This window comes from Erithacus rubecula, assembly GCF_903797595.1.
Source record: "Erithacus rubecula genome assembly, chromosome: Z".
NCBI lineage: Eukaryota > Metazoa > Chordata > Aves > Passeriformes > Muscicapidae > Erithacus > Erithacus rubecula.
This window is the reverse complement of record NC_136661.1, coordinates 21,971,825-21,985,966: the sequence shown is the minus strand read 5'-3', so window position 1 is coordinate 21,985,966 and position 14,142 is coordinate 21,971,825. Positions and strand designations below refer to the sequence as shown.

The following is a 14,142-nucleotide window of genomic DNA, read 5'->3' as shown; positions in this document are numbered from 1 at the left end:
GACATGAGAAAGACTATCCCAAGGCCCTAGGACATACAGGAAAGTCTGTAGCAAGAAATATTTACCTATGGAGAAGGAGTAGTTTAAGGAACATTTAAATAAATTGGAAATGTGCAAGTCCATGGGACCTTATGGCACATACTGTGGGATCAGGCTGTGTGACCTGGCTGATGTTGAGTCACTCTCAATAATCTTTGAAAGTTTGTGGTGATGGGGGGAAGTCCCTAGGACCAGGAGACTGCAGCTGCTGCTCTTCTCTTCAAGGAGTGTAAGGAGGGAGAAATACAAGTCAGTCAGCCTCACAGAATAAAAAGTTAAGAGCTTCTCAATGTGTGTCATGATTTCTGGCAAGAAGGCTCATCTTAACCTTGAATCCATGGCAGAAGAATGCTCAATACTTGTAAGCTCCAGTTCAGTATAAGTGTGTAAGAAATAAAGCATGGACTGAAGTTATGGGTATGTCTGATGAAATTTGATGTGCTAATTGTTATAAACTGATAATTTATTTGGTTTTGCCCTGTATATGTGTTGATCTTGACTACTTTTTTGTAAGAACCTACACATCAAGAGAAATATTAGCCTTCAAGCCACTATTTTAGTTTCAAATGTAAATTGCTGATTTAGAACATAGACTTTGTTTTCAACACTGCTTTAGCATGTTTGTCCATTTCTTTTTCTTGGAGAAAAAAAGTGTCAAAGTATTGTAATAATAGATAATAGATAATACAGACCTTTTTTGTAATTTCTTATGTTTTAATTGGTGAGAGTTTGAGTGATTGATACAGCTAATATAGGAACTTCATTAAATCTCCTTGTGTGTTTGGTGGATGGTATACCATTAGCTGCAATTACAGAGTAGCTTTTACTGTTAGATGCACTTGGTGTGCATGTGTATCAGAATTTGTATGATCCAATGTAGTCTTTGTCTTTTCAAAAAGTTATGCATAGTAATCAATGCAGTTACCTGTACAGCAGCATAAAACTTAAGTAAAAGTGTGTATCACATCATTTAAGGAAGTCCTCTGTGGGTTGTTTTTTTTTTCTCCTCCTGTTTTGGTAAGAGTGTCATGATCTTAAATACAGCAAGTTGGAATTGAAAATAAATTTATGTTCTGGGTTCTTTTGTTGTTTTTTTTAATCATGTAGAAATGCAGATGCAAAAATTAACAATTTTTCTCGCCTGGAACCCACCCTTCACCTGCTTGGTGTGCAGTTTAATGAGAATATGGCCCAAGACATCATGACAAAGCAGCATGGGACTGCAACAAATCTTTTATATGACCTGTATATTGCTTTAGAAAAAAAGAGGAAGGCAAAGCTCACTGGAGTAGCTCTGGAAACAATGAGACCTGCAGCAACTGCAAAGCTTAAGTCTACTGAAAGTGGAAATCAAGAGGTAACTAACTATGCCTGTTTTGTATAAATACAAAAAAAGGTAGCATATTTACATGTATTTTTCAAGTGTGTTGCGTGCTTTCCCTCTCTACTTTGTGAATCTCATGTTCATAACCCAGTACTTACAAGGAAAATAAGCTGTTCTTTGCTATGTCTTGTATAGTGAGTTTGCACAGCTTATCAGAAACTCAATAGAATATTGATCTTCTGTGTTCTGTGTTTCTTTGTTTCGGTTCATCCTGTATTATCAGCTCTGTTTTCAAGCTTTCTCCAGACTTAAAATATTATAACAAAAAAAAGCTAGTAGTTGTTCAGCAGCTGCCTTTTTCCTCCTTTGATGAACACAGATTGCTGACTGCATTGCAGTCTAGGTATCAACTCAGACTAATTTCCCCTCCAGGAAACCTATTTATAACTATGTCAAGCTCTATGCCACAGTGGTTTGGTTCATTCTGTTGGATGTCTCTCCATATTTTTAAACTTCACTCCATTTTGCAGCAACCGTATGCTGAGAAATACAGAGAGAGAAAAGTAAAGGGAAAAGAGACTTTCTAAGAAGAAGCCAGTGTTGATGTGATAGGTTCTGTTAAAGACTTCTTTCTTGTTTTCAGTAGTTATATTCAGTATGTCCAGACCATTACTTGTTATCAGGATGAGGAGTTTTTAAGAAGGTGTGTATCATAAATTAAATTCAGCTGGGAGAAATGTCACATTTTTTTTTTCCCCAGCACTATTTCTGTAAAATATCCTTCAAGCAGAAAGTTTACCAACAAGTGCAAAGATAGTACCAAAAAGTCAATATATCTCTTCACATGCAGAGGGATAGCTTAAAAAATTGAGCAACTGAGAGTAGGACCTGTCTTTAGACAAGTTCAGAATGGCATTTGAATCATGGAATAGTTAAAGTTGGAAAGACCCTTTGGAACTCAGTTTATTCCCCCTGCGCCAAGCAAAGCCAGCTATGGAAGGTTCCTCAGGACCTTGCTCAGTGGGAGAGTTGGAGACATTCAGTAAAGAAATGCTTTCTTACATCCCCTGGTGCAGCATGGGACAAATCTTGTGACTGAAGTGTGGCTAAGGCTGTTCAGAAGGGACAGGAGGGGACTGAGAGCTGAGGGTTTGCCCTCTATATCAAAAGGTAGACTGATGTGAAGAGTTATCTCTGAGGGATAGACCTGAGCAAGCTGAAAGCCTGTGGATAAGGATCAGAGACCAAAGCAAAAAATAGAGCCCTGTGGCTGGTGTTTACTACAGTCTTTCTAAGGTGAGCCTATTTGACCAAGTCTTGCTCCAGCTAGAGGAGGCATCATGCTGGCAGGCTCTTGTCCTGCTGGGGGACTTCAACCTCCCCCACATCTACTGGGAAAGTAGCACAGGGAGCTGCAGGCATTCTAGGAAATCCCTGGAATGGAGGATAACTTCTTGAGTGAGGTAATAGACAGCTCTACCAGAGGGGATGTGATAACTGCTTCTGATGGTCACCAATGCATGCAAAATAACTGGGGACATCAAGACTGGAACCAGCCTGGTCTGCAGTGGCCATGAGCTGATGGTGTTTTAGTCCTGAGGTATCAGGTAAAGGAGTAAAGGCAGATCACTGAACTTCAGGAGAGCAAACTTCTAGCTCTGGGAGGCTGCCCTCAGGGACAAGGGAGGAACACAGAGGTGTCAGATCTTTAAGGAATTCTTCCATAGTGAGTAAGAACTAGCAATACTCAGGAGCAAGAAATTAGGCAAGGAAGACAAGAGACTGGCATGGCTGAGTTGGGGAACTGCTGGGAAAAAAACACACACAGGAAGGTGGAGCTGGGCCAGTGAGCTGGTAAGAGTATAAAAATGTGAGGTTATAGGGATGGAGTGATGAAGGTCAAAGCAATGCTGGAACTGAACTTGGCAAGGGACACAGAAAATGAAAGGAAGAGCTTCTACAGGTATGTTAAGCAGAAAAGGAAGGTTGATAAACAATGCTGTAAAACTGGTAACAACAGAGGAGGAGAAGGCTGAGATACTCAACTTTTTTTGTCTCATTCTTCACTTCTCAGTCCACAACCTCTTGAGTGGATGGACAGCAGGATGGGAACTGGGAGACAGGCTCATGAAATGGGCCCATGGGTATCTCATGAGGTTTAACAAGACCAAGTTCTGGTGCTGCACCTGGGTCAGATCAACCCCTGCTATCAGCATAGCTGGGCATGAACAGCCCCAGCCCTGCCCAGAAGGACTTGGGGGTGCTGTGGGTGAGAGGCTGGATGTGCCCCAGCCATGGCACTGACAGCCCAGAGAGCCAAACGTGTCCTGGGCTGCATCCAGAGCCCCGTGGGCAGCAGGGCAGGGAGGGGATTCTGCCCCTCTGCTCTGCTCTGCTGAGACCTCCTGGAGCACTGCACCAGAGCTGGGGTCCCTGCACAGGAGTGAGCCCAGAGGAGGCTGCCAAGATTGTTAGAGTAATAGAGCACCTCTGCAATGAGGAAAAGCTGAGACAATCAGTGTTGTTTAGCCTGGAAAAGAGAAGGCTTCAGAGTGACCTAATTGCAGCCCTCCAGTACTGGATATAACTGAAAGGAGTCTACAAGAAAGATGTGGAAAGACTTCTTATGACTGCATCAAGCAACAGGAAATGAGGGACTGCCTTCATACTGGAAGAAAATAGGTAGTAGTAATAATAGCACCAGCAGTAGCGGCAGCAGCAGTAGTAGTAGTAGTGTTACTAGTAGTAGTACTACTACTACTAGTAGTAGTTGTAGTAGTAGTTGTAGTATCTAGCAGATATTAGGAAAAAATTCTTTACTGTGAGGGTGGTGAGGCACTGGCACAGGTTGCCCAGAAAAGTTGAGGATGACGTATTCCTGCAAGTGTTATAGGCCAGACTGGGTGGGACCTTAAATAACCTGGTCTAATTGAAGGTGTCCCTGCCCAGAGCAGGAGGCTTGGAACTAGGTGATCTTTACAATCTCTTGTAACCCAAACAATTCTATGATTCTATGATTCTATTCCACATGTCCTGGAATGTGATACCAATTGGATATCAGGGACTAAACAGCAGCACCTCCCTTTGCACTTCCCCTCCAGAACAATGTACAGAGTAATGAGGTGTCCTTTTCTGTCAGCTAAACAAAGTTTGGCATCCTTCAAGTTCAAATCTCCAAGTTCTTTTCTATAGGGCTAGTCCTGATTTTCAGTTTGAACGTTTTAAACACGGTTTGAAGGAGTGGTCTCAAAATTATAACACTTTAATGTATTTATTGCTCTTTCTGACTCTTCATTGCTGGATGTTTGACTTCAGTATTTGCAAATACTGTAGTGCCACATCAGAATGAAACAAAATCCAAGATGCTAACAGATAAGAGAGCTCGTGTGCATGTTGCAGAGCAGCTGAGAGCTCAGAACATCCAAGAAAGCAAAGAGCCCAAAACACTGAAAAATTACTAATTTTTATGCATGTCTGAAGAAATATTTTCTGAAGGTTATGTGCTTAATGAGTTAGCTAAAGCCAGGGTGAAGGCTTTCTGATTCTGTGCTACACGCTCGTGTTTATACAAGAACAAAGCAGTGTGCATGGAAATAAAGCCAGTATTCTCTTATAAGACCTTAAAACTTTTGTATTTAAAAATCGCTTCATGTTAAGTTGAAATTATTTGCATATTGTCAAGCATGGAAAATATTTATGTATTTGAAGACAAAATGTACATATCACAATTTGTGTGCCTTTGAGGTGTCCTTGTGTAAGAGTTTTGTGTCATTCTTCTTTTGTGAAGATGGAGTATTGTACAAAAGCAGGAGAACAGCAGAAGAAGGGCATCTATAGTGGGTATGGCCTCAGAACATCTTGTACTTCTGTGCAGTTATTCTGATGAAGTAAAAAAGGAGGAACAAATTTCTTTAGACATGGGAACACTCACCCAAAGCAGAGTTTATGGTTTATATAGAGGAAATGGCAAGAGATGTCAGGGTGTTGAACCCCATGATGAAGTTGTTGACTAGCTTAATATGTATTTTATGTGGCTAATGAAGGAAGAGGGTCTTGTTGTGGTTATATAGCTGTTTTATTGTCACTACATAAGCAAGAAGGAAAAGGCACTTCATGTATCCAGACACGCAAATGCAAGCAATAAACAAAATACTCAAACTTTTAAAAGAAAGGTTTGGATTATCTCTTTTGATGCGTTATATATTTTTAACTATCTTTGATTTCTTTGTATATAAACTATTTCTCTTCTGTATTCTGCCTTTACCTGCCTGCCTGTCTGGTGCATTTTAAATGAGTGTAATTTATATGTTTATTTCTTCTTGATCTGTGCTAGTGTTATCTAATGTGTTACCTAATGGTATTCTCAGTTTCTGTGCCAGGAAAATGGTGTTCTCATTTTTTGACTACATTCAGACCTGAAACAGGTACCTGTACTAGAGCTAGAATTCAATGAAAGCTTTTAAAAGCTTATAAAGCACTGCTCATCTGCTCAAGTCTGGAGCCTGATAATCTCTTCTAGTTTCTTCCTGGAAGACAATTTTTAGCTTAATTGTATTTGCTTCCTATCAGCATTACATTGGAAGGAGACAAAATGGAATAATGGCCAGGAATCAAACAAGTGTTGCACAGATTCAAAAACTACCATCAAGACCCACCATAAAATCTTTTGAAGTCAAAAGCTTCTTAAAGAAGAAAAGGGAAGCAGAGGTAATTATCATGTATATTGTTTTATAGCTAATTACGTTAACTCAAACCCCATGATTTCTGGGAAAATTTATGATTATGAATACTGTACTTGCACCATACAAAAGCTGCTGGCTGTCAAAATTATATCAATTCAACCAGTGAAAATTGAATATTTGTATGATTATGATTTTGCAGGTTTTTTTTAAATAAAAATTGTTTTGATATAAGACAAATTTCATATTGAATGAATACCAAAGATAGGTAATAATTTGATTGCTGAAAGTAGCTACAAGTCTGCTAGAAAGAATACATTAAATAAACCCATTAATGTTCCTTTCTGATTTGCACGATATCATTTTTCACCATAATGTTTGAACTGTTCTACAACACACTATGGAACTATCTGCTTATTAATTGCTAGTAACAGCAGAAATTGATAATAACCTTAAATCAAGAGATACAGCAATTAAAAAAAAATCTACATTATTTAGCATCAAAAAATTATTGAATTGCGATTCTAATTAATGGATTGTATAGCAGTGCAACTATTACCACTTTTTACAACTGGGCAACAGTAACAGATGTATTTAAATCTAGAGTTTAGTAACCTATAGTACAACGGCTACTTGCATAAGTATCAGGGATACATTCAAGCTACTAAATCTAAAGCTGATCATATTCTACAGTATTTTGTTTCAAATCCCCAAATGGTGAAAATTATATACTCTGCTACAGCCCTATGCAAAATAAGAATTATCCTGCAGAAAGAACAAGTGCAAAATTCTAGGATTTTCTGGCTGGTGGAAATAGCTAGGAAAGGGGAAGAGGGGAAGGAAGGGAAAGATGTAAAATGGAAATAATCTGGCCTTTATTCTTGGTGTAGCTGATGCTTAAAATATTTTCAGTATAAGCATTTCTGTTGTACTAACATGACATAAAAGTAATTCCCTAGTAATTGCTCTGTTGAACTTTTTTTATGCTGCTTCAACATAAAATTTTGTGTTACTTCTTCAGAATGTATACAAGGAGATAGAAAAGTTTGAGAAGTCTTTGACAGGAAACATCTCTGCAGTACACAGCCATGTGACTGACAGGTAATATTTGGATACTAGATTGTTAAGAATAGGCAGGATCCCACCTCTGGTGTCTGCTATGTAGACAGGTACTTGAAGAAAGAATAATGTCTAATTTAGTTTAAATGTGTAATTATCCTTTGAATGAATGTGATACTAGCACTGATTTCAGGTCCAATACAGTTGCAGTTACCTTTTAGTTAACTTAAGTCTTTAAGTTACCTTTAGTTTTAGTAGGGACAGGTCAAGCTTCCTTCAGTACTTTTTGCTACATATGCAGCCAGGAAAATCTCAAAATACATCTTTTTTTTTGGTTCATTTTAGTTATTGAGTCTGTAAGGTCAGTTGGCCTTGCAGCAAGATAGGAATGGTGAATATGCATACACAGTAACACATTTCAAAGGGAAAAGAAGTAACTTTTATCCTGAAACTTATCTGTATGTTGATCTATTTGTGAATAATTGCAAGTCATTTTCATTCTGTCACCCTTAGTGGTGTGCATACCTTACTCAGAAGATGTGACACTCATGCATGCTGCTGTGGATATTTCTGTGTGTAAACCTGTGCTTAATAGCTGCAAAACTATTCGGAGTGTATGGCTGTATTGAGGAGTAACCCATCTTTCTTTGGCATTCTGTAAACCATCCTAATTTCCGTTTCTGTGCAATTTGGCTTTCTCTTGTCAAATAAACTAATGATCGGTTGGCTCAAGTCAGTGCTGAAACATTCCTCTGGACCCAGGTTGCACTGTGGAGCACAAGAGTGTCAAGGGGTAGCCACAGAGTCCACAGAATGATGTTAGACATTTGTTAGACTTGCACATAACTAGACATCTGTATAAAAACACCCTTAAGAATAGTAATTCCTATATTTTTTTTCAACCAGTGATATGCAAGAATTATTGCACACACAGAAGTTTCAAGAAACAAGTCTAGAAAGTATACCAGAGATGAAAGCTGAGCTGTTAAATGTTTATTCAGATGATGAATATGTAAGAAAAATTAAAAAACGTGTAGAGGAAGATACATTTGCTAGAGAACAACGAGCAAAGAGACGACACAGAATGCTTCTGGATCAGTTAACAGCACACGAGGCTCAAGAGGTGGGAAATTGTATGCTGAAGTACATAGTCCATGTGCATTTTATTAGTAGTCTAAAATATGCCTACAAATATGAAATAAGTACTTCTGGAAGGCTGAATAAAATTTGAAGAGGATAAAGGGACTTATACATGCTTATATCTGAATATCTCTTTTATGTTCAACCCTTGAAAAATATGGAAGGTTGGCTGTTCTTCATCACCACTCTTATGTCATGCACCATACTTAAAAGGATAAAATTAAGGCAGCAGAACAAAGATTATTAAAAATCCATTGCAGACCTGCCTTCTATTTCCTGCCTCCCTCCCCCAAAAGTGGAACATCCTATGATATCAAAATGTATACTGGTTTTAAAGAAGATTCTCTTTTAAAAACAACAAAACATAGCATTTCTTGTTAGAAAACCTGTATTTACTTATGTGTCATATGAAGGTTTTGATCTGAACTGATGAGTTCTGAAGTAGTTGTGCTGTGTGATACAAAGAATCAAAATTTTATTTGCATGTCAGAGATTTGGTGTTTGATGTCTTATGGAATAGAAGATATGTCTCTGGAGAATGTCTGTATTGTGGCTAAGAATAAATGTTTCTGATTCTTACTTTTGAATCCTGTCCCATAAAGCACAAGGCTTTTAAGATTCTTCTTCATATATTCTTCCTCTAAGAAGCAGCTTTTAGATTGCTAATTCACAGATTGTCTCTTTTATATGATTCAGCCTTGTAATTTATTGGGGTTTTTTTATTTCTGGTTATTTTTTATTTTAGTATTTCCCTGTGGTCCTTAGTTTATATTGTATGTGTTGAACATATATAGCTGAGTTTATCTCTACTGCTAATACTAATAATACTAGTAATAATAATAATAATATTTCATAATAATAGCATTTCAGATGTGAGGCATCTCTGAAAATATGAGTAATTTCATATATATATGTATATATATATATGTGTGTGTGTATAGATATATATATGTGTATATATATATATGTTTTAAGCCTTGGCACCTAATGTCTGGAGATTTTTTGGAAATTTTAAGAAAAAGTTTAATTTGTTGGGGTAAATATCTAGAAGTTAGATGCTTCTTAATGTCTATCTCAGACCTATATTCTTGAAAAATACCTGTAGTGGTCTAGGCCAGGAGTCCATCTCTCCATATATCCTGTCTCTAAACAGGATAAAATCTCTCTATAAATCTCTTTAAGTTTAGACATTTATAGTATGTTCTTGTTGATACTCATGATGAAGTTTTGTGACCCACTTGCCTGAAATCACTGTAGTCCCAAAAGTTGCTCTTTAAGCGCTCTTGGCTCTTGCAGCCCCAGCAGTGTGGACCACTGATTCTAAAAGCCATGGCTACCAGTCTCCAGAGTACTTGGTGGATACAGTGGCTCAGACTGGGTCCAAAGAGGCTCCAAATCAAGTGAAAACTAGCAACAGTGTTCCTAGCTTCCCAGGAAGAAGAATCAGCTTTGCTATATGAACAATTGAAATCACAGACTGCAAGGACTAGAAGAAGTGACAAATTACCATTTGGCCAGTAATCTGACCATATCAGAGAATCTATTTCGTGGTAATTTGGTTCTAAATTGGCAGAGAAAAAACTGTTTTTTTGGAACTTCATGAGATTTCAGACATTAGATGTTACTTGACTTAAGAGAAGTAGGAAGCAAACTGAGGTATTTTCTTTAAAAAATGAATGAGTATAGAAAAAAATTCAAGATTTCTTTTTCCTCTATTAAATATTGAACCAGAAGAGGTTTGTTGACTGAAATTGCAGCTGTTTATATGCATTTGGGTCTCAGTTTTAAATCTTGAACACGGCATGGAATCATTTATAGTTAAAATTTCATCCCTTCAGTGTGCTGTAATGTGTTTCATATCCATATTTATAAAAGTTTATTAAAAGAATTTTGAATGTTGTTCAAGTTTTTTATTTTTTTTGGCACACTGCAAGCTGGAACCTGGGAGAGAAAATACTTTACAATTTCATGACAGTACTCTAGGTGGAGCACAGCATGATGCTAGTCAGATTTTCATAGGCAGGTGTTGAAAGTATTTGACAGTTGTATGGCCTCATCCCAGCTGAACATTTACCTCTACCATTTCAACAAATTATTGGTGATTTGTACTTGTTATTTTTAATGCTCTGTTCAGATTTTATATCTCTGAGTCAAAAGGTTATCAGACATAGATTAGTATCAGCAGTAAATTGAGAATGTGAAAATGGGAGGAGAAACTAATTGTTACTAGCTTATTACTTGTCAATCAACTTGATTTATTTGTGCTTAGCTCTAAGTTTTGGTCGTAAAATTTATGACTATATAACCACACAGAATTGTCTCACCTGTACATTAATCAAACAAGGAAATAGAAAAATAGAAGAACATGGTATAGTAACTATGTATGAACAGCACGAACCATAAACACGTTAATGTTTGGCCACTGGATGCCACTGTTGTCTTAAGTAGGTAAACTGAAAAATGTGTCTATTATGCTTTCTTAATAGTAATTTTTCAAAGTATTAAGAGTTGTGTCGTTTGTGATATTTAAGATTTCTTCAAACACTTCACAGTTCTCTGTGAAGATGATGTGAAATGTTACATCAAAAACTTCTTCTACAATTTTTATTTTGGGTCCTTGTATGTTCAAAGTTTCAAAACTTGCCAGCCTTTGGCTTGAGTACTTTCTGCATCCATTTTTATATGAAAGGTAGCTACTAACGTTGCAGTCCCCCATCCAGTGAGGATCCTTTTTGAAACTAAGAGTTTGGAGTTTGGTGTTCTGAATCCTCATTCATCTGTTGTGTAGTTTTGAGTTAATTGCCTTTTCCATTTTTCTTGTTCCTCAAGAATTTCCTGCTGGCTCTTTTTAGGCCTAGTGAGCATTTGATCACTTAGAATATTGAAGATCTCTACCCTTTTACAAAGAGAATATCTGTTTTGGCTGCTGTGTTCTAAAGGAACATCTTCCAATTTCTTTTATGAAATGGAAATTCACTTACAGCAGGTGTTTTAATTTCTTACTGGACCAACTGTTTGCACCATTCAATTGATGATTTGAGTATGTCAAATGACCACTCTGTTAGGGTTGCTCCTTCAATTCTCTGCAAATAGGAATTTTAGCATCAATTTTCCACTGGTGAGAGTTTATTACTGCTGTAATAATTTGTGATTGGGGGTAAGCAGTAATTAATAAAAAATTGAGGATATTTACTGGCAATAGGAAGTAAATTGTGTAACCTCTGTTTTTCTTTGAAATCTTTATTGAAATACTAAGTTCCATGTAAGAGTGGATAGAACTGAGGTAACAAAGGGCAGGAAAATTTTATTGCCTAAGCTATATCAAATGACACATCTAACAAAGTTGTTATGATTGCATTGTTTTCCATTTCAGTTGTATGTATAATGATAATTCCCTCCAAAAACAAACAACTTACAGATAGTACATTACACATAAAGAACAAAACAAGACACATTCACATTTAGTGAAAAGCTTTGTAGAGAGATAATATAGCATCCAGTTGAATTACTCTGTGATTAAGGCCTGAAATGAATGCACATTTGTCACTGGAACAGTCATGCAGTGTCATGAGACTCAGTACTAGGAAAACCCCTCAGTACAGTGGGCAAAGCCCACATTTTGGCTAAAATAAGGACATTGTTGAGATATTTTTATATTAGTTTAATATTTTCAAGTCACAGGAATTTATTTGGAATGTACTTTATTTCCAGCAATTGTGAAGGGAAAGGAACTTTAAAAATATGGAAAGAGATTTGTTTGTTTGTTTGTTTGTTTGTTTGGCTTCTCCCCAACATCAGCATTAAATATCTAAATTATTTAAAAAGTTCTTGCTCTTATTATTGCAATTGCAGCAGTCACGCTTTGCTTTAGGATTCTATTGCAAGTGTCCTGGCTGCATTGTGTAAGACAGATCTAGGCCTCTTAATAGAATTTTTTCATAAATAATATCATATGCAATCAAGTTGGATTTTTCATTTTTAAGTGAAGTTACATAAGGTGTTTTGCACAGACGGCTGATGAAAAAATAAACCAGATTGAAAGAAAATAGAAGTGATACTTTATTTTGGTGTGGGTTTTGCTTTGGTTTGGGGGGATCTTTTTATCTGTTTGTTTTTGGGGGGTTTTTTGGGTTGATTTTTTTTTTTTAATTGCTACTAACTGACTTCACTTGTGCTTCTGTTTTTAGGAAAATGAATTTGAAATCTTTAAATCTAATCTCAATTTAAATCCTTAAATTTAAATGTGTTTAATAGCAGTTTTGATGTATCAAAAGTAAACATTCAGCAAGTCAGAAATTTCCTCTAGAATTCTGCTGTAACATTGGCATTTGGAAATGATGCTTATGAGGCAAGCTGATGCTTTTGTTTTGATGTATCAAAAGGAGTTTTGGATTGTGATAGTGAGGCAAAGCTCTAGGTTAGATTAAGCATTAGTTTGGATACCAAGAACAGTCTGGAGAAGTGAAACAGTAAGAAGATACTATTATGTTTCAAGAATACTTTGAAAATAACAATTCACAGCCTTCAAAGTGTCTGTGCACATAGACCATGTCTCAAGCAATGGTTCAGAATGATTTTCCTTAATTACTGTATAGTGTAGTATATTCATGTCCCAATGAGGATGCTGAAACTGTCACCTAGAAGTTTTGTATTTTGGTCTGTTCTGAATCCTTCCTCATAGTCTCAGTCTGATGAATAGGGAAGAATGGAGAAGATAATTACCCAATTCCCCCAAAAGAGAAAAAAAATGTGAATCTGTAGAAAATAGATTGCTCAAGGATGCTGTAGATTATTGCTGCGAATGGGGACTGGTGAATAACAGGATTAAATTAATGATTTGAGGAGAGAGTATATCTTCAGATAAGAAGCTGCTATTTGAAATATGCTGCAGTTTCTTTGCACATGAGAAATAACCACATTAAAATGGAGTTAGTCTGACCAGATGTATTTTTACTGGGTATCTCAGTTAAGACATATTTTGAATTCTTACATAGTTTGTGAAAATTGTACTAATAAATAGATATGAAGGTTGTTCTGAATTTATGCCCCATATAAGCAGGTGAATGCTGTCATATGATGGTGTTCCTATTTCTCATATTAGACACTGATGAGTTTTCTAGGAAACAGTTAATCAACTGTGCTTAGTACTATTATTCTTTTATATTTTAGAAGGCTTACCGGGAGCAGCAGCTCATTTACAGACTAATGAAACAATCTCAGCATGAGCGGAGGATTGCTGCTCAACTCATGCATGTTCGGCATGAAAAAGAGGTGCTAAGGCAAAACAGAATTTTCAGGGAAAAGCAATATGAAGAAAGACGACAGAAGGACTTCCAGGAAGCTCTTGACAGAGAAGCGGTAAAAGATTGATCTCTGAATTGCTGCAGGAGTGCTAGAATGCCTTCATGTTAAAAAATGGAATTTATATTGTCAACTGTTAGACTTCAGGACTTTTGTAGGGACTTTTCTAGACTATATTTATAGTGATGAATATATTCTTTTTCTTTTGTTCAAAGTCACAAGCAATAAGGATGCAACTGTAACTGTGGGACTGAGTGCGTTTTATTCCATGTTAAAAGTTTAGGGGAATTTTGCAGGGAGAAAGAACAGCTGGTTGACCTGCTCTAGTGAAAGGTGTTCCCTGCCCATGGCAGCAGGTTTGAACTAGGTGTCCTTTAAAGGTCCCCTCCAGCCCAAACCTTTTTATTGTTCCATGATCCTGTAATAAGGGATAAAGCTGAGCAATTGAAAATCTGATTTTGACCTTTTCTTCCATACTGATTTTTTAACTGTGTAGGAAAACATCTCTATGTGCTGAGTTTAAAAGACACAGTCTCACAGAGGCAAAGGGATAATAACCTAAGGTCCTCTTTCAGGAATCATGTTCTTAATTTCATTTAG

General features: G+C 36.9%; 1 protein-coding gene across 1 annotated transcript in view; it reads left to right on the top strand.

Moving 5' to 3' along the window:
- The window catches only part of SPEF2 (sperm flagellar 2), a 73,499-nt gene that overhangs the window by 4,849 nt on the left and 54,508 nt on the right, over positions 1-14,142 (top strand). The window contains exons 3-7 of the mRNA XM_079330650.1: positions 1,147-1,396; positions 5,933-6,070; positions 7,064-7,143; positions 8,008-8,224; positions 13,411-13,599. Of these exons, the coding sequence (XP_079186776.1) occupies positions 1,147-1,396; positions 5,933-6,070; positions 7,064-7,143; positions 8,008-8,224; positions 13,411-13,599 (874 nt within the window). The remainder of the gene's footprint in view (positions 1-1,146; positions 1,397-5,932; positions 6,071-7,063; positions 7,144-8,007; positions 8,225-13,410; positions 13,600-14,142) is intronic.